Genomic DNA, 21,794 nt, shown 5'->3' with positions numbered 1-21,794 from the left:
GTGTTCAATTTAGAGAAAAATACCACTACAGGCATACCTCGAATAACGAATAGGATGCGTTCCACGAAATTACTTCGTTAAGCGAAACTTCGTTTTCAGAGGTAAAAATACTATGGCCAGAATAGGGATACGTTCCTACGTAAAGAAAATGAAAAGCTTTTTTTTTCGAACAAAGAAAAGTTTTATTAAATAAACAGTCAACTTACATACAAAGTGAAATCACATTTTAAAATATGAGTCTAAAGTTGATTGTTTATGCTTTTTTCCTCTCATTCAACAATTGCCTATACGGAGTTATTGCATTTAACACTGATCACTTAACAATAACACTTCTTCCTAAATCAGGATCATTTTCACTAAAAAAATTCATTTAAGCACCTTTTTAAATCTTTGGTTGTTAACACACTTTTTCGGCAGGAACTTCTTTAACTTCGTCTTCATTATCTTTGTCTTCGTTGCTAACAAGGTTTTCTAAATCTTCCACTGAAAGACCATCATCTTCTGCATTCAATAAATTCCTAACATCCTCTTCATCGACATTTTCGAAACCTATTGATTGAGCCATCTGGATAACTTCATTTCTAATTTCTTGGATGTTATTTTCTTCTTCTAGTACAACTTCTGGTCATATTTTGCGCCAAACTCCATTTAAGCATTTCTTAGTGACTTCTTTCCAAGAACTATCAATGTTTTCAATTGCGATTTTAATGGTGTAGTTTTTCCAAAAAGTTTTAACTGTCATTTCCTCTTTATCCTCTAGTTCAGTTAAACTGCTTAATGTTCGACGCAGATAATAAGCTTTAAATGATGCTATTACTCCCTGATCCAATGGTTGAATCAGGGAAGTTGTGTTTGCTAGAAGAAACACAACTTTGACAGGAATGCATGTGTCCAACGTGTTAAGATCAGTAGGATGTCCCAGAGCTTTTTCTTCAAAGTTGTTTTTTTTTGACAATACCGTTTTACTTCAGGACAAAAGTGGTTAACAAACCAATCAGTAAATAACTCCTTGGTAACCCACGCTTTTCTATTTGCTTTCCATATTACAGGTAAATTCATTTTTATGATACCTTTTAACGCCCTCGGATTTTCTGAATGGTAAACTATTAATTTATAATCGCCAGAGGCATTTGATCAAAAGGGTAACGTTAAACGGTCTTTGGCTGCTTTGAACCCAGCAACTGATTTTTCTTCAATAGAAATGAAGCTTTTTGTTGGTAGCCGTTTCCAGAACAAACCGCTTTCGTCAACATTGAACACCAAATTTGGAAAATTTTCACGTTCAATTATTTCCTTTAGTTTTTCTGGAAACTTATTTGCAGCTTCTCCTGTTAATTTTACACTATGAATCCTGGCCCGTTTTTTAAATTTCTCAAACCAACCACGAGAAGCCCCAAAGGTTTCCGTAATTTCTTCAGTTTGTTTAGATTTCATGTGATTAAACTGGAATATTTTTTTGTTAAATGGGGCTTGAAATTGCCGACTTCGTTATATCAAAGCTTCGTTATCAGAGGTAACGTTAACCGAGGTATGCCTGTATTCATAGTTCTGGCTAAGTTGCTATCGTTTTAAACTGTATAGCATCATCAGAAAAGGTGAATCTGCTATACATTTTTCAAAATCTGAGATACTGCTAGGAGAGTGCTGAATTGCAAATAATGTATTTTGTATAAGTGAACAGCCAGATAACATAAGGAAGTAAAACTTCCATTTAACATGTCTGTTACGTGTACCTTTAACCCCTACAACTAGACTGTGTTTGCCCTACAGTGGATCCAATATCCAAAAGGTCAGAACCTGTCTGCCAAAAGTTTGATCGAAACATATAAACACATCTTAAATCTAAATTTATGTATTCTGTAGTTTATATACTTTTATTTAAATCCTAAAGTTGTAAAGTATTTGAACAGTTATCTGTATTTTATTTCAACAGATCATTTAGTATTATGTATGTGGAGGTTTGTTTGTTCGTTCAAGGTTACCTAGCTGCACTGGTATAACTAGAGTATGGTAAATGTGGCCACAGGCACCAAATGGAGTTAAAGAAAAGACTTAGAATAAATGGACATATATTTAATTTTAAAAATATGACTATAACCATTACTTACAGTAGCCTTTATTTAAAAACTAAAACTAAGGACATTTGGATAATTTAATAATAATTAATGTGTTGAGAAAGACAATGTGGGTTGTTTGTAATGAATTAGCATTAGTAGTGGCAAATGATGCAAGAAAGCAAGCTTATACAGCATCAGCCAAAAAAAAAAAAAAAAAAAAAAAACACTCTTCCCATTTGATATAGTGCATGTTAGTAGTTTGAAAAACTTCTGGCATCCCCTACCCTAAAGAATTCCTCATGTGTGAATGTAGATGCAAAATACCTATTCAAGTTATCCACAACTCAAGCAGAGTCATCAACAGTTAATCCATAAGAGACCTCGTAATCTGCCTTAGCTTGCCTAACATCCTTTGTGACTTGATTACAGACTAATATATATCTATCATAGGCTTCTGTATCACCTGATAATTTACACGCATCCTATGCACTTTTTTTCTATGCACTTTTCATGCTGGTCCAGCACTTTGTCCAGAATGCCTTTTTGACAAACCTGCAACCACTGGCTTGTCTGGAGCTGTTGCCTCTCTGCATTGTAGCAACTCATGACCGAGGGCCAATAAACAGAATTTAATTAATTATGACTGAGTGACACCACATCTCCGTTATTTCTACAATGTCCAGTAATCCAGTAACTTAATCAGTACTTCAAATTCATCAAATTTACTTACAATGCTCCTAACATTAGTGCACATGCAAATATATATGCACGTGTTCTTACTCTTAGTTACCTTAACACAGCCCATGTATTCATTTGTTCAATGATGACCCACAGCAGGGCCTGAAATCCCAGACACCTTGCTTTCCAGACTGCTGCATGTACCAATAGTAGCAATGCAAGAATCACTTTCACCTCTGCCTGTGGCTCTAGTTAAACTATTAGTCTGTATATTCTCCCCCCCACCAAGCTACCAGTTTTCTGACCAACCTATTACTGCCTCGATAGCATCAGTAAATATTCTTGCACCCCTTCTATTTGAGTGTATCTCATCCCTGTAAAAAACAGTCCCTCCTGTTAATGAGCACAGATCACACTGAGAAAAATTCTACCCCATGAGCCTTGCACATTCTCTCCAGGGCTGAACTGATTGCAAGGCTCTCAACATATACTCTCTCCTATCATGTTTGGGCAGAATTGCAGGCATTTTCAAATTCAGTACTAACTCGCAACTTTTTGCCATCATTGCCCTGTACTTGTTAAGTAAGTCCTCAGATTTCTTACTCTTAATACAGAGGTTCCCAAACTTTCTCAGTTCATGGCACCCTTAGTGTCTTGGTAATTTTTTCATGGTGTCCCTAGTCAAAAAGAAATACCTAACAGTTCCATTTATTAAGTAGTTAGGTCCAAACAACCTAATAAGTAATGTTGAAACTGTGAACTACCTTGAGCTAGTAGTTTGCACAGTGTCCGACAGATGTCGAGTATCGCTGTGTTTTCCTCAAAAGTTCAAAATATCGCGTGACGCACAGTTTGGTAGCCGCTGTCTTAATATGAGTAGAGTGTATTAGTATTGTCATGTATTATAAATGGGCAGTAGAATTATATGACAAATATTTTGCCTGCAAAAGTTTTCCTTTGTAATATGTAATAAAATGCATTATATACTATATAGTACCGTATATTCTGGGATATAAATCCGCCCCCCCCTCTTTACAGTTGTCTTGCATAGTGGTGACATTATGCAAGGTGCAAAAGAACCACACATTAAGAATCTTAAGTCTACTTTTAAATCCACTTATTTCTACTCTTTTAAAAGTTTGCATTGTGAGACATTTTATTATACAACACATTACACAGTAAACAGTATAAAAAGTAGTATACTACATTATGTAGCAAGTCACAAAAATAATCAAAAATTAAACCCGAAAACATAACTCTCGATGAGTACCCTCAATTATTTCTCTCTGATCAAGAAGATGAACAAATTCTTTGGTTTTAAAAGTAAGCATTAATGTATATATATATTTTTTTTTAAATACATAATACATTATAACTATATTGGTATTAATTTGAGGGTTTCTAACCCTAAAAAGATTAAGAATCTTAATTCAAGATTAAGATTTTATGCTCAACACATAAATCAACCATAAAATTTTAGACAACTTTTTAGTGCTTCAAAAGTTAACTTATATGCTGCAATATATGATATATATTATTATTAAACTTCAATCCAGTACTATATCTTTAATTTTCAGTTAATGGAATTGCAGCTTAATAGAATCAGAATACACTTTCCAAATGTGATCACAATAAATAGTGCCTACTATATTTACACTTTTTTTCTATAATTAAAAAAAATCTCTATATAAATACAGTAGGCCCTCGATTTAATGGTCTAATTGGGGAAAGACAGTGGCAGATCCAGAAAAAAATGATAGGGGGCACAATTTTGTACGCTAAAATGGCGATCACATTAGCATCAGTGTTGCCAACTGTAGTCAGTTGAAAATAGCTGAGCCACAATGCAAAAATAGATAAAATCCTAGTTAACAATGGAAAAAAAATTTTTTTGCAACTAAAGGAAATTTAAACGATTGGTGTATATTTCCTGAAAAATGACAGGGGGGGGGGCATGTGCCCCTACCCTGAATCTGCTAGTGGGGAAAGGGGTGTCCGCTATTGCCAAAAGTCCATTAAATTGAATGTAATTTAAAAACATATATTAATAACAAACTTACAATGTATAGGATGTAATAAAATGTTATTATAATGTATAAGTATGAATAAAATATTATTATAATGTACATTGAGTAATTTATACAAGCCACTAAAACATCTGTTAAAAATATAAAAATAAATTTATGACAGGAACCAAACTTTATTTTAATTAAACACATCAAAAACTATATAATGTAACTAATGGAGTGTTTTCACCACTTCTTTTTATTTATTTTTTTCTTAAAGCTCACACAAAGTTGTTTTCAATGTGAACATTAGTTTTTTAATTTAAATCCATTTTAGAGGGGAAAAAAATACTTACTCTATTGAATAAAAAACATACAAAAAAAGTCAATAAAAGATACATAATATTCAATATTAATATTAACTTAATTGAAAGAATCACAATTTTCAGAGTCAGAAATAATTGTCATATGGAGGGAGAGGTGTTTATTCCTTGCTGATAGAGGGTACTGGTGAAACAGGTCCAGTTGATGAAGTGGTCTTGAAGAAATCATCAAGCTTCAGTTGCCTTAAACCTTGGTGCTGCTTCCTTATTACTGTAGATCGAAATTCTCTAAAATGTTCATAATAAGGAAGCACATCAGGGTCTGATGATGATTCAATATAATGTATAATGTCATCCATACGTTGTCGTATAACAGACAATTTAGGATGACGTGTAACTGATTCTTCATCTTTGTCATCATTGTCGTCCTCTTGTTCTCCATGAAGAAGATTTTCTGCAATCTCTACTTCAGAAAAAATTTGATAGCCTGCATCACCTTCATCATTTTCGCACCACTGTTCCACATCATTTCTCAGTTTCATTTTTGTTGCCTGCACTCAGAAGAGTGTCCCAAAAATTAGACACCTCAACTTCCTCAAAGTCCATTTCAGGTTCTATGTTGTACAACTTTTTCCAAGCACTGGAAGAAGTTGTTGTTGTAATAAAAGAACCACAGCTTCTTTTATTAACAATGCTGTGGCACTTTCGAAAATGCCACAACCATCCATCACTCCCCTTAAATTTTAGGCCCATATGCTTAGCAAGCCTTTCAGCAGCTGACTTTAACTCAACACCTCTAACAACAACACCATTACAAGCGCTGCTGAACAAACCATTTGTACACTGCTTCCTCTAAGTTTTTATCTTTGGCCACTTTCATATGATTTCTACTACCAACTGTGGAAGTAGGTCTTGGAATAACCATCTACACTGTATTTTAATGCAAACTCCTTAAGTTTTTTTTTTTATTTTTGCGAATGTCTTAAACTGTTTGCTTTTTGACTATAAATCTCGCACACACGTGCAACGGTTAAACCACCTTCAAGCTTCTCAATCGGTTCTAATTTTTGTGTAACACTCAAGTTAACACATTTATGCTTTACTTCTTTATCCCGCGAGACCATAATGATAGACAAATATTATGTACTTATCATAAAATATGTAAAAATCAGAATTATGTAAAATGTAAAAACATCCAAAACATAAACAAGATGAACTGCACCGGAAGACTGACAGTATTGATGCACACTACTAATCACTCCCCCTCTATTAACCCCCTCCCTCACCTAGATGATGTAATACCCCGAGCCCAACACTGGATGCATGATAAGATAATGCTGACTCATTGACCCAACCTTTTAGCATGCTCTATTTGTGAATATAAAAAAAAAAAAAAAGGTTCTAAATTTTTCATTTAGGACAGAAATTTTTTGTCCGTTAAATCTGAAGTCCATTAAATTGAGGGCCTACTGTACTAGCCATTATTTTAACTTCTTGTTTTTGGTTCTTCTGCATTCAGAATTTCTGATGTCAAATTTTTGAGCTTTTCTTGTTTTGATTTACTGCAGTAAATCAATACAAGAAAAGCTATCCTGAAATATTGTTACTTTGGCTTTAATTTAATAATAATAAGTTATTAAAATAATAATAATAAATAAACTTTTGTAACTGAGACATATAACTGTGTTATAAAGCCTGTACTGGATACCTTACAGCAACTGTTGATTAGGGAACTTTAGCATAGGAAAGATTTTTAGCTTCTGTATTAATACACAGGCTGTTTCAAATGCAGCAGTTCATGACAAAATTATAGGGTTTAGTTCTACACCAAAACAAGTTAAAAAAAAAACAAAAGTTAGTTTGTAATGGTTATGGAGTTGTTTTAATTTTTAAAAAGTGCTATGGGGTTTTTAATAGTAAAAAAGCAATAAATAAGAATGAGTAGACAAGTATACCTAGTAAAATATCTATTCATAATAAGTAAATGTCATCTTATTTGTATTTATTTTTCAGTCATTTCATTATTTTTATTATTCAGAATAGGACATATTTTTTTGGTACTTTTTTACTTGTTTTGGTATGTAGAATTACTGCAATAGTTTTGTTGGTGAAGTTCCCACAACAGCTAAAACTTCTAAGAAGTTTGAAATCTTAAAACTTCAATGTGCTGAATCAATTATATCCTGTATAAATCAGAGGGACTAATGCTCTTGATCTGATTATCGGCAGTGATTATTCATGCCTTCAGAATCTTCAGATCAAAGAACCACTAGGTGGCACTGATCACAGTGTTTTTGCTTTTGTAAAGGTGAATACAGTGGCCTCAGACAGTTATTAAATTCTATACAGTGGGACCAACTGATGATATTACCATCAGTCAATTCTAAATGGGAATCATTCAAGGAATTAATCATGAAAAGCCACTAGGCTTTTCATACCAAGTAAGAAATACTGTTCAAGACTTTGTAAGACACAGTCTTACAAGTTAAATTAAATATCGATGTAATTAAAGAAAGAATGCTAGATAGAGTGATATTGTAAACCTTACAAGAAAACACTTAAAATCACAAATATTGTTTAAGATAATGGGTCTCACGCTAATGGAATTAATTTAAGAGAAGGTTAAATTTAATGTACAAGCAAATATACCGTGAAAATAAACATTAGAAAGAGATATACGATCAGCGCCGACTACCTGAAGCAGCAAGTGAAGATAGCGAGACGGAACAGTGGGGGGTTAATTGATGGCATGGCAAAAGAGACGGAGTGCTCCAGAGATTACAATAGGGGTAACAGGTGTAAGCGTTTTTGTTTACTGCAAACAGAGCAGGTGTGGTCATTTTATAATAAGGCGAGACGAATCAAGAAAATGGACGCAGATGTTTTCCAGATAGGTTCCGAGCTCCAGAAATTTCTGGTCATTTCTAGAAGGATCGAGAATTCTCTGGAAAACGGAAGTTCTTTCTACACCGGAAGGAACACTGCCTTCCTGTCATGTGGAACAGGTAAATGAGAAGGGAGATGACGATGGTCAGATAGAAATGATTGGTTGAGAGAGGAAGGGGCGTTACGAAATTTTGGGAAATAAAAAGGCAAGAGCGCGCGAGTTAGTGTGTGATAAAGTTTTTTTGGAGGCGATAAAGTTTTTTCGAAGGGGTGATGAAGTTTTTCGGAGTTGATTAAAAATTTTTCGGAGGTGATGAAAGTTTTTTCGGAGGTAGGCTCGGGAAACAGTCCCCGGAAGTAATCCACCAGTAGAACCAGTTATGGTGAGTTGACTAAGTTCTGATAGTTTTAGTAAAGTATAGCTAAGTTACTGTAAAGGGAACTTTCTCGAGATGGAACATAGAAGTCCGAAAGCGTCCACCGAGAGATATTTTTAGGACAGCGAAATAATGCTTACGGAAGAACACTGGACCGTCCTGTAGCCTACAGAACGAAATAAAGTAATGGGAAGCGACTACTACTGAATGATCCGGCACAGCAAGGAAGCATATGATACCAGGAATGATCGGCAAAGCGAATAGTGTCCCTGGCAGAAGTTAGCAGTCCGAAATCGGAGAAGAGCGTTTCCAAACCAATGGTGGACCCCGATGCAGAGCGGAAAGTCACAGGCCAAACATTGTATTAGCGGTAGGATTCAAATCCCCAGAAGTAAGTGATTAAACAATGTATATACCTCTATGTAATTGCAAGGGACTGCAGGGAAGATTAGATAAATATTAAGTGAGATTTAGGGAAACATACAGTTAACTCAGTGCATGTTGTATAGATAAGCAAAGAAATATTGTAGAATTAGTTTAACGAAGGATTGATTATAGTTATGGTTATTTTGCTAATTAATTAATGGAAGGAAGTTAATAGTTTTGGACGGGTTAACCTATAAAGCAGGTACAGTTGTATGTTACTTATATAATATTACTGAAGTAGAGAAATTAGTCGCTAAATGCTGAAGTTTACCTGAGAGGATGAAGAAATAAATAAACCAATGTATATTTCATTAACATGTGATTTTAATGTGTTAGGGTGAGAATAGAATAGAATAATGTGTAGAGTGGACATTAAATTCCAGAAGAAGAATTGTGTTAACCATGAAGAAGAATGTAGGATGGTGCTAGATAAGTATGATTAATAAATAAAAAAATGTCAATTATATTAAAGAAAGAATTAGGTGAAACTGATCGTAGGAATGTGTTAGTTGCCGAATATTAAGAAGATGATGATAGGAGAGCCTAATGACCAGGAACATAATCCATGCCATGTACCTATATATGAAGTGAATAATGTGTAATGAATTGCTTGATCTTTTATTTGTAATTATGTATAATAAACTAATTGTATCTAACTTAATGCAAATAGTGTTTGGTCATTTCTGAACACACAGCCAAAAAAAAAATCCAAAGGAGGAGTGCACTAATATAGGAACTCAAACAGAACCGGAATTCTTCTGTGAGATAACAAGTCAGATGCAAAGTGGGGATTTTTAAGAATAAATATAAGATAATAAATAAAAATATAATAAATATATATATAAGAAGAAACCCCACCCCCACAACTTAGACCTAAGTGGATGTCAAATGCACTAATCAGACATACTGCAGAGAAGAAATTTGCATGGGATGCATACAAATTATCAGATGATAAAGAAACCTATGGTAGATATAAACTAGTTTTCAATTAAGTTACAAAAAGGAAATTAGGCAAATCAAGATGGATTTTGAGAACTCTTTGGTAAACAATGCAAAAACTTCTTTGCTTATGTAAACACTACTAAGAGGAAGGGAATTAATCAAATAGGGCTACTTGATATCGATGGTTCAACTGTTGATGATCCTGATTAAGGTTGCAGACAAACTGAATGAGTATTTTACATCTACATTCGCTCATAGGGAATTCTTTAGGGAAGTGAAAGCCAGAAGTTTACCAGATGTTAACATGGAGCTAAATGATTTTGTAATATCAGAGAGGAAAGCGGAAGACAAACTGTTGAAGTTAAACATATGAAAGGCACTTGGAGGTGGATGGGGATCTATCCAATTATATTAAAGTAGGCAGCAAGGGAAGTAAGCACACCTTTAGCCATAATGGAAAGCATCCTTGGATTCAGGGGAGGTCCCTGTGGACTGGAGATCAGCAAATATATTCCCAATTCACAAAGGGGATCAAAGGGTGACAAGTAATTACAGACCTGTCAGTTTAACTTCTGTTCCAGGGAAAATAATGGAGTCACTGGTTACAGAAGTAATGCAAAATCATCTAAACAAGACTGCAGTTATACTTCAGACACAGTATGAATTTGTTAAGGGAAAAATCTTGTCTGACCAATTCGATTGGATACTATGCTGTGGTCACAAAGGAACCGGATGCAAAAAATAATTTTGATATCACATACTTGGATTTCAGGAAAGCTTTGGATACTGTTGCACATAAAATACTTCTGTAGAAACTGGAGCAGTGTGGCAGTAAGGGCAAGTTGCTGCTATGAATAAGGGGATGGTTGAGTGGAAGACAAAGAGTGGTAATCAATGGACGCTACAATTCGTTGACTAATGTTATCAGTGGAGTCCCCCGAGGTTCAGTGTTGGGCCCACTGTTGTTTCTATATTTATCAATGACATTGATGAAGGCATATCAGGCTTAATGCCCAAGTTTGCAGACGATACAAAGGTTGGTAGGGTGGTTAATGACAGTATGCTTCTACAACAGGATCTAGAAATATTAGGCAGATGGCAAGTTTAACATTGACAAATGCAAAGTACTACATATGGGCAGCAATTGTCCCAGATTAATGTACCAACTGTGTGGTGCTCGGGAAAAGGAAAAAGAACTAGGGTAATTGTGCAGTCCTCTGAGCAGTGCAGACAGGCTGCAAGGCCAGCTCATGAGGATTTTGTCAATGATATACAGGAATTTTGCTAACAGGGATAAGGAGGTGATTATTCCAGCGTATAAGGCTAATGGTCAGTTCACATCTTGAGTACTGCATAAAGGTCTGGTGGGCTCATTTTATAAAGGATGTAGCACTGCTGGAGTGGGCACAGATAAAGGCAACGAGATTGGTGAAGGGAACAAAGGGATGCTCTTAACAAGAAAGGCTCCAGTTCTACAAATTGCAGCATCTGGAGATTAGGCACCTGTAAGGTGATTTGATTAAGGTGTTTAAGGCTTTGAATGGATTGAGCAAGCTCAATGCTGATGAGATTCTTCCTTTTGCTCAGACTATGTACATGGGGGGGCATAAATTCAAATTGATTAAGGATGGTTGTAGAACAGATGTGCAAAGTTTGTCTTTAGCCTGCAAGTGGTTAATTGTTGGAACACACTTCCATCTGTTTGTTGTGGAAGTTGATAACTTTAGGGAATGGATAGATGAAATGGGAAATGTATTTTTTTGTTTTTGGCTGATGCTGTATAAGCTTACTTTCTTGCATCACATTCCACTACTAATGCTAATGTAACGTATGTAAGTTAAGTAATTTGATAGTATGAACCAGAGCTATAATGCTCTGGGGGGGGGGTGCATTATAGCTCTAGTTCAGTTTTGTCTTACCATGATGGATACTCAATATTTATTTATACTGATGTAAACTTCTCTTATTCTTTTACAAGTAAGTTAAGTAATGTATACATTTGAGATACATTTGATTATTGAATAACAAGCATTAAAACTTCATGGGTTTTAAAAACCTCAGGTGTTAAAACTTCTTTACTGTGATCAAGTGTTTGCTACATGTTTACTGCAAAATGGAATTTGTGTAGCAGTTCATTTCATAAAAAGGTCCTGAGAAATACAGTAGACCTGATTATCTGGGATGGATGGGAAATAAATTCACAATATAACTGAAAAACCAAGATAACCTGTAAAATGAAATAAAACATCATAAATATGACAAAAAAAAAAAAAAAAGAAGTAAATTAATGTCCATACATATTCATAAAATTAAACTAGTGTGAAAAGATATGGCATAAACTTAATACAAACATAATTTTTTGAAAAGGAAAACAAAGAAATTTGCTTTTCCCTTGGTTCACCTTCCTGTGAAAGGTGCTACATAAATTTAAAAGCATTATCTTGCCAGCAACAGCAGGTGATAATACGTTTGTTCTATATACATTCATGTAAAGACTCATTAAAAATGACACTTTAGTACCTTGTTTTTTCATGTTTATTGATGAGCCGTAGTCTTTGTTTAACAGAAATAAAAACGTTTTTTTTTGTCTTACCATGATGGATATACATGGATGTAAATTTAAAAAAAAATAAATGATTGTTAACATTAACCGTGCAGTAGTAAAAGTGAAGGATTAGTGAAACATGACTCAAGTCAGCTAGTAGGAGGAAATCAAAGGTGGAGATGAGGTTTCTGAAAAATTCACACGTCTTGTGTACAAAAACATTACAAATGTAAATAAACATTTTCCCTGTAACAGATTCCATGTAGTTCTCTTTTTTTATCTGACTTGGACTGATAGACTTCCATAGGGCAATAGAGACCCTGGTTAATCCACAGCCTGAATGATCTGCCCTGAATAATTGAATACACCATATTCTGAAGAAAGCCTGAAATTATGAAAAGAATCAGGATTACTATCCAAACTTATCATGTTTCTCTATGGGGGGCACCACCTATGGAAGCAGAATTGGATTTGAAGCTCCCTGGGAACCAACAAAACATGAAGTGAAAATTTGGTGTCAACCTGATTTTTCCTTCCTTAGTACTGACCAAAACATACTTTCATTTATGTATATATATAGATTTCTATGATGGTTGAGGGTACCAAGGGGCACTATGTCATTACTATGTAAAGTGTTTACAGTTAATCTAATTTCTTTAGAAAGGTCCTGTGGGAGGGAGTTATCAAATTGGAATTAATTTGAAAGCCTTCTGGAGGACTAAAAGAATGTAGAGCAAAATTTCAATGTCAATTTGATTTTTCCCTACTCCCTACTATAGACTAATGCCCAGCATTTCTTCTGAAACATAATACTTCCATTACACTTTACCTTATACAGAGAAAACTCGAAAATTTTATGAAAATATATTTAAAAAATAAGTTGTCAAATCTCTATGGGTCACTTTTTAATTTAGGTTGGCTTGAAAAGCTTCTCTGAAAGCTCTAAATATAAGATTTAATAAAAAAATATTAAAAAAAACTCCATTTACTGGGAGATGAATTGTTACAGGTTTGGTGGAAACGGTACGTGTATAATGTACATGGAATGTGCCTAGTTTGCATGTTATTAGCCGATGTAAATGCATTCGGCTAATAACATACAAACAGTGCTCATATGTATTCATCTTACACTACTTATCAGAAAACCGCTTACCATGGTAAATTTACTTTATTTGCATTTCCCGCCATCTGCTCGCTAAGCATTCGACTTTCACTTCTAAAAACGTACGCCTGCTCTTCCAATTTTCAGTTACTTCTGCATAAAAGCGATGGATTCATTCGATACTTTGCTCTTGCGAAGCAGTATATGCTGACTTATAATCTACTATTTATAATTCTTTAATGAATGTTTACTTGTTACTGCAATATACCTTTTAACATCCCCAATTGTGCCAACCTCTGTTAGAATTCTCAATTCAAACAGTACTCTGTACTTGTGATGGACACAATCGAATGAAAATATCCAAATAATCGAATAAATTCATTCGGTTTTAAATTCAAGCAATGACAACAAATACGCGACAGGTGAGGCCACAGCTCACCACAAACAGTTTATGTACATGGGAAAAATTAAAAAAGTTTTGATAATTCAGTTTAACCACAGAGTATCTTACTTCTCTGTGAGTTTATATGCCTTCAAAGTGGCGCTAGTTTAGCCCATGTCGGGAAGTAAAAGTGCAGGACTTCCGGTCACTCATACAAAACTAGCGTTGCCTTGTCAACAGATCTTGATGAAAGGACACTTGCACCTTACGGTATATTTCCCTGCTCACCATGATAAAAATTTTCCAGTACAGTACAATATTTGTCATTATTATATGCATTGATAAAAATATCTAGAAAGTCCTACACTTGTAAATTCCCACTACTAAATTAAAAGGAAACATTAAAAAAAAAATTATTGTATTTTGTGAATTAAAGACAAGAAAAAATTATAAATTATTATTATTATTATTAATAGTCATATGGTGAATGGAAGCCTGCGGCTTATGCTACACCAGGAAAAAAAAAGTTCCCGAGTTACCCTGAGAGAGAGATACAAAAGTAGAAGGGAATCACTAAGAAAGAGAAGAATGATGATATCCAGCTCAGGACCCTGTGTGTGCCAAGCCCATACTCACCAGATTTTAGCCCCCGGGGTTTATGATGAATGAAGCCTTTATTTATTAATGAAATAGTACTTCTCTTGACTTTGACCAGCCTTCAAGAAAGCTACATCATTTTTTTTAATATTGCGAGCAAAATCACCACAATTGTCTTTCAAATTAAAATAAATCAAAAGTTCACTTTTTATTAATTCCACTGAATATTTGTTTCTGTCATCTCGCCACTTTGCATTCATTACACTGAAAATTCTTTCACAATATTCTGATGTTCCAGGAATACAAAGCATAGGACACCACTTTGAAAATATTTCAATCATTTTAAAATTCTCCACTACTTCTATAAAAGCTTCATATTTTGGACATTCATTCATTCATTCTCTCTCTCTCGTGGTAACTCGAGAATTTTTTTTTTTTTTTTTTTTTTTGGCTGGTGCAGCATAAGCCTCAGGTCTCCTTTTACCATACGGCTAATATTAATAATAACTATAGCTTCCGCTTTCGTTCTGCCACGAGATAATTTAGTTGCCAATGTTGAATCATAAAAAAGTTTGGAGTTTAATTTCATACTAGAATCTAATGAATTATAAGAATGGTGATGCTCAACTGCATGATATATTTGAGGTATTTCTGCAGCAATTAAGTAAATCTTGTTCAGTGCTATTTTTTCTCGCTAGGAAATTACCAATTAAATTTGATGAGTTCGCTACTCTTTGAACCGATTTATGAGCTTCACAGTTTGTATGTTGCCTTAAAGCTAAAATGTCCATATAGCCAATCTTAAAGGGAGTTCTACATAATATACATTTTCTTTCATGTGGATCATTGTGCCAACCAATCATTATTTATTTCCTAACTGTTGTTATATGAGCAAATCCTCTTTATCTTTTTCTTTTGGGGTTTCATTTCTTGTGGGCTATAAATGAAAAAAAAAAAAAAAATCAATCATGTAAAGTTTGTATATATATATACAGTACATACTGTGCTCTCACTTTATTAGTAACACCCCCGCTGTGCACACAAATGGTTTGTCCCACAAAGTTGCAGGTCACATGAGCACAGTTGTGGATATAAATGCAGCAGAACAAACTTTCTAGTATCAGTTAAGCGTACAAACCGTAGCAAGAATGGGGAAAGGGAGTGATCTAACGGACTTCGAATGTGACATGGTAGTAGGTGCAAGACGTGCTGTACAGAGCACCTCTGAAACGGCAGTTCTCCTAAATTTCTCACGCACCACAGTTTCAAGGGTGTATCGAGAATGGTGCAACGAACAGAAAACATCCTCTCAACGACACTCCTGTGTATCTAGAAAAACATTCTGGCCATCCTCCTCTGACCTCTGTTGATGACAGAGGTCAAAGGAGGATGGCCAGAATTGTGCAAACAAACAGACGGGCCACAATGACGCACATCACGTCAGAATACAACCATGGTGCGCAGAACAAAATATCGCAACGGACCACTAGTCGCAGTTTGTCGCGAATGGGCTACAACAGCAGACGGCCACATTGCGTACTTTTGTTATCAATGAAGAACAAGAGACCACGCCTCCTGCGGGCACAGCAACACCAGCACTGGACTATCGAGGATTGGAAAACAGTTGTTTGGGCTGACGAGTTGAAGTTCCTGGTGCATCGTGTAGACGGATCGCTCAGAATTTGACGAAAACAACATGAATCCATGGACCCGTCATGTCTGACGAGGTGTGCAAGGTGGTGGGGCAGTGTTATGGTGTGGGGAATATTTTCTTAGGGTCCATTGATACCCATAGATTCATGTCTGAATGCCACATTGTACCTAAACATCGCTGCTGACCAAGTGCATCCATTCATGTTGACATTTTATCCTCAGTCAGATGGTTAATTCCAGCAGGATAATGCGCCAGTGCACAAAGCCCAAATCACTATGGAATAGTTCCAGGAACATGACAATGACTTTTCTTTGCTGCAGTGGCCCGCTCAGTTTCCCAGGTCTCAATCCTATTGAACATCTTTGGGATGTTCAATAGGAAAGGGCTGTTTGCTGCAGGCCTACACCTCCGTCGAATCTCTAGGAACTATAAGGTAAGGTATGTTCGTGTCAGACGGCACCTGGGATTTCGCCCATCTCCGCGTGTGTTTCACTGTATCGAGAACAGTACACAGTCCAGCCAGAGACTTGAAAGTGTGTGGGCCGTGTCTGTGCAGTGTGATATGTTGTGCCTTGTTTATCCAGCTTACTGGCCGCCAGGCCCCTACTGGGGCCCGACGTTGCCCATATCCTGCCACGTGGGGGCTAGCCGGGTGTATTCAGTATCACAACAAATTGCTCTGGCAGGTCCTGCCACCTAGTTTCCTAGGATTTCAGTGGCTAGGACCTATTTAAAAAAAATTGCGTTTGACATTAATACTTAATGGGATTGCTGTTAGGAAATCGCTGGTTGGGGTTGAACGCTAAAGAGATGTATTAAAGGCCAAAAAGGTCGGGTAAAATTTTGATGTTATTAAATTTAGACATGTGAGGCTATACGCTAGATAAAAGCTAATAGTGTTAGTTGTCTTAGAGATTTACAGGAAACCGGTAGAATTTAGACGTTGATTAGAATTTGGCGGCATTGTTAAGGGTGTACTCGGTCGATTTAGTGAGAGAGGGGAGGGAGACTGAAGACTAGGGGGAAAACAGATAGAAGAATAGGGTAGGCATCCCTAAAGAGGTCAGTGGAGACGAGCCCCGCCAGGCGAAGTATCGGGGGTAGGTAGGTAGGTAGGGAGGAGAGGAGACAGAGATCCGTCTCCTCCCTCCCCTGCCTGGGGGATAGGCTTTTAAAGGGAACCAGGTTAGAGTACCCAGTTCAGATCGCCAATGGCGCGTTGGCAGCAAAACCGCAGAATGTCTTCGTCGGTGTCATGTCCAAGGAGTGTCGAATCCGGTATGAAGGTTAAGCTGCCCATCCCGCTCCGGGGTTGGGATATGTTAACTGGCAGTGGGAAACCCATCAGGCGAGGGGGGGAGAGAGACACACATTTACTTCTTTCATAATCTGCATTCTCACTCTATTTGCATTCTTTTTTTTATTTTACTTTTATTTTTATTTATTTTTTTTTAAATACTTTTTTCTTATTTTATAATTTTTTACAAGTTTTTTATATATATATATATATATATATATATATATTTTTTTTTTTTTTTTTTTTTTTTCACTCAACTCATTCATCTTTTTCTCACACACCAGGAGGGGAGGCAATGATGTGTAGTGTAAATTTAAATACTAATTAAAACTAGGGTTAGTGTGTACTTAACTGTAGTATTTATGGTTTGTGTTCTTTTTCTCACACGCTTACACTTTTATTCATTCTTCTAGCTCTCATCTCATTTATTCGACTCTTACTGCACTGCACTCTCTGGCCACCTCAACTTACTGTTATTCTTCAGTTGTGGTGCAGGCCTAGCCGCAAGTTTTTTTTTTTTTTTTTTTTTGCAGGCCAGGGGAGAATGCAGTGATAGTGTTGATGTGGTTAGTAAATGTTTATTGGTACAGTACAAAGAGTAATGTAAGTTATTTTTAACTTTGTATTCTTTCGGCCAATTACATTTCCTCTTCCACTCATTCCCATTCACTCTCTCTTTCCGTCATGCTAGGTAACTCTTTCTTTCACCAAAACTGCCATTTATTTCCTTTTACCATAATTCCTAGTTCACTCGGTTCCCAGCCTATTCATTGTCTTACATTCTCATTCATTCATCTACATTGCATCCCTTTGCTACTAGCCTACGGATATTTTTCAGCTAATCTGCTCCCCTGGCTGCCTGTACATCTTCCTCCCCTACGTGGTTACTTATTTGGCATGGGGTCCCCAGGTTCCTACACATGGCAGGGTAGTCCTGGGAAGGTTTGTCATGTCAAGTTTCTGTCAGGGTGCAGAATACTGCTATCCTGACAGTTTTTAAGTCATCGTCTGGGCGTGGTGAGAAACTTGGGCAATTTTACTATTGATTATTGTTTAATTGCTGGGGGGGCTGAACTGCCATTCTTTGCATTGCTTATTTGGCATTACTTATTTACTCTGCGCATTGCGAATACTTTCTGTGTGAAAGATGTAATGATGCGAAAGATGAATTGGCTAAATTGCCATTCTTTGCATTGCTCTGCGCATTTCGAATACTTTCTGTGTGAAAGATGAAAGATGTGAAAGAATCTCTAGGAACTGCGTGACACACTCATGTCTGCATGGGACTCCATTCCTGCACAAGGTTTTCAGCATCTTGTTCAATCCATGCCTAGACGAATTCAGGCTGTTTTGAAGGCTCAAAATGCTACTTTATTAGGTAGGTGTACCTAATAAAGCGGCAGCACAGTGTATGTTTAAATGGTTTAATTATCCTAAAAATAAGCTCTCCTTCTAGGTAATTTTAAGGTAAACTATTATAGCTATAAATATTTTAAAATTGCAAAAAATTAATATGAAGGCAGTACTGGTATATATTTCTAATCAATGCAACTAGCCTTTATAGGTAATAGAGTAATGAAAACAATTTTAATTCTAGCAATTTTAATCTTAAGGAATAAAATGATAAAATTGAGCTACTATATCATTCTTGATACAAAAAAAAATAATAATAATAATAATCATCACTGAGATACTTATATTTAACTAATATTTATTTTGTTATATATTAACAGCCTATATATTTGTATAAAAGTTTCAAGTGAAAGATAGGTCCCATTATTTTAGGTGTAGCATATTCTGGTTTGCGCTGTATTAGTATTAGTATTACTAATGGCCGCATGGTGCAAGAAAGCCTATGGCTTATGCTGCACCAGCCAAGAAAAAAAAAAAAAAATCCGAACAAAACAATGATAAAAACAAAAAAATAAATAAATAAATAAATAATAATAATTAATAAAAAAAGGAATTAAATCTATCATCTTATGCGCTTCCCTTACCCGAAAGTACTATCCAGATGACCTTTGAATTTCCCCAAACTGTCGGGCTTCTACCACCCATGAAGGCAATTTATTCCAGTAATTTATAACTCGCTGGCTAAAATAAAACTTCCTGCAGTCCAATCTAAACATTTCACCCCGTAACTTGAATTTATGTCCCCTAGTTCTAGCATCATTTATAATCTTGAAAATTTCGTCCTCATTCATTTTACTGATGCCTCTCAGAGCCTTAAACACCTCAATCAAATCTCCTCTAAGGTGTCTAGTTTCCAAAGTCTGCAACCCACATATTCGAAGTCTTTCTTCATAAGGACGCCCTTTTGCCGATCTCACCAGGCGAGTTACCCGTCTTTGCACCCTTTCAAGAAACTCGGTGTCTTTCTTTAGGTGCGGTCTCTATACTTGAACACAGTATTCCACACTTGGAATACTTGAACACAGTATTCAAGTGTGGTCTAACATAAGCCTTATATAATGGGATTATCACGTCCCTATCTCTACTTGCAAAAGTTCGATAGATCATCGATAGGACACATGGGCCTTCCTTGCAACCTGTTTACAATGCTCAGACAATTTCATGTCTGATCGTATCGTAACACCCAAGTTCCTTTCCTCCAGTACTGGGTTTAGTAGAACTCCACAAAGTGAATAGTTATTTTGGGATTACTGTTTCCCAAGTGTAATACCTTACACTTTGTTGGATTAAAGCATAGCTGCCATTTTTCTGACCATTCCTGAAGTCCATCTGGGTCCTCTCTGAAGAAGCTCAGCTTGACAGTGATCATTAACTACTCTACCTATTTTAACATCATCTGCAAATTTAGACATCACGCTCTTTATCCTTCAACAATGTCGTTTATGAAAATTAAAAACAACAGTGGTCCTAATACTGATCCTTGGGGAATCCCACTTCTTACATCAACCCAATCTGAGGGATAGCCATTTATCACAACCCTCTGCCTCCTGCCCAGAAACCATCCTCCTATCCATCTAAGGATTTTCCCAGTGATTCCAACCTGTTCCAGCTTATAAAGCAACCGCTCATGTAGGACTGAGTCAAAAGCTTTGCTGAAATCTAAATAAACAATGTCGAAATTATTCCCTAAATCCCTAAATCCTTTACAAAACCATGCTGAGTATCTTTTAGAATTTCAATTCGATCCAAATGATCCTGAATTCCACCCTTGATCATTGCCTCCATGATTTTCCCTACTACTGAAGTCAGACTGACAGGTCGATAATTTCACACTTCACTTTTAGAGCCACACTTATGTATGGGAGATACATGTGCACTTTTCCAATCCAAGGGAATCTCCCCAGAGTCTAGTGATGCTCGCATAATTAGCCTCAATGGTTCAATGCACTCGCTTGCCGCCTCCCTTAAGATTATAGGGTATATTCCATCAGCTCCAGGAGCCTTACTGTTCTGTAGACTCGAAAGTTTTTCCATTAAATAATCTTGCGAAATTTCAATATCATGTATTACATATTTTTTAACTTCGCTCCCACAATTTCCCATTGCCACAAAAGGTTTTTCATTTGTAAATATCGATGCAAAATAACTGTTGAGTTCATCTGCAACTGCAGCTGGTGTATTTAATACTATCCCCTTTCCCTTACGTAAAGGTCCGATCTGGTTTGTCCTGCTCTTCTTGGCATTTATATATGTGAAGAATTCTTTATCCCCCCCTCTTTGCTCTGTTTGCTAGTGATATCTCATAAACTGCCTTTGCCTGTCGAACCTTTTCTGTAGCTCTATTACACATCACCTTGTAGCTGTTATAGGCTTCAGTACTTTTTATTGCTCTGTAACCTTTTCATGCCACCTTTTTCTGCTCAAGTAATGTGGCAACTTCACTATTCATCCAACTTGGAACCCTCCTGGTGGAGTATTTTTTTAGTGGTATATACGGATTCAAGGCATCTGTGATTAATGTTTTAAAGCGTACCACAGTTCAAATGTATTCATTTTCTGCACGATATCTAGACAGTTAATAGAGGCCATGTAGTACCTTAAGGCGTCGTAATTGCCTTTTCTGAAATTAAAACCGATTCCTTTGCCTTTTACTTCTGCTACATCTCTTGTCATCATCCACCGTAGAACTCCGTGATCACTTCCTGCTAATGGTTCCTGTACTCTCAGCCCTGTTATGTCATCTGATTCATGCGTGATGAATCAGAGAAAGTACTAGAGAAAAGAATATCTCTGACATGTTGATACAAATAACAGTCATCTAGTTGATTTCAAAATTTTGTTCCCCATGTCCAGTTTCCTTCCTATTTACTCCAATCAATTAGAGGCAAATTGAAATCACCCATAATAAGGTATTGACGCTTACTTGCCCATTTCATTTGCATGTAGAGGCTTTCGTCATAATCTTCACAATCACCTGGTCTGTAGATTACTGCTACTCGCATTATACCTTTGTTTCCAACTATCTCACACCATACAGACTCTTTACTAGCATGTGAAATGTCTGAATCCGGGAAAGCTATCGTCGCACTCAGGCTGCTTCTGATAAGAA

At 36.1% G+C, this 21,794-nt stretch overlaps 1 protein-coding gene across 1 annotated transcript in view; it reads right to left on the bottom strand.

The window, feature by feature from the left end:
• The window catches only part of RfC3 (replication factor C subunit RfC3), a 144,641-nt gene extending 130,783 nt beyond the window's left edge, over window positions 1-13,858 (bottom strand). Inside the window, exon 1 of the mRNA XM_090384506.1 lies at window positions 13,394-13,858. Within this exon, the coding sequence (XP_090240632.1) occupies window positions 13,394-13,443 (50 nt within the window). The 5' untranslated portion in view covers window positions 13,444-13,858. The remainder of the gene's footprint in view (window positions 1-13,393) is intronic.
• Window positions 13,859-21,794: the final 7,936 nt, after the last annotated feature.

The sequence above is a fragment of the Mastigoproctus giganteus genome, chromosome 1 (assembly GCF_048544385.1).
Source record: "Mastigoproctus giganteus isolate SK-2022 chromosome 1, ASM4854438v1, whole genome shotgun sequence".
NCBI lineage: Eukaryota > Metazoa > Arthropoda > Arachnida > Uropygi > Thelyphonidae > Mastigoproctus > Mastigoproctus giganteus.
Note: the sequence above shows the minus strand (reverse complement) of the source record. Positions and strands in the feature narration are given on the sequence as shown.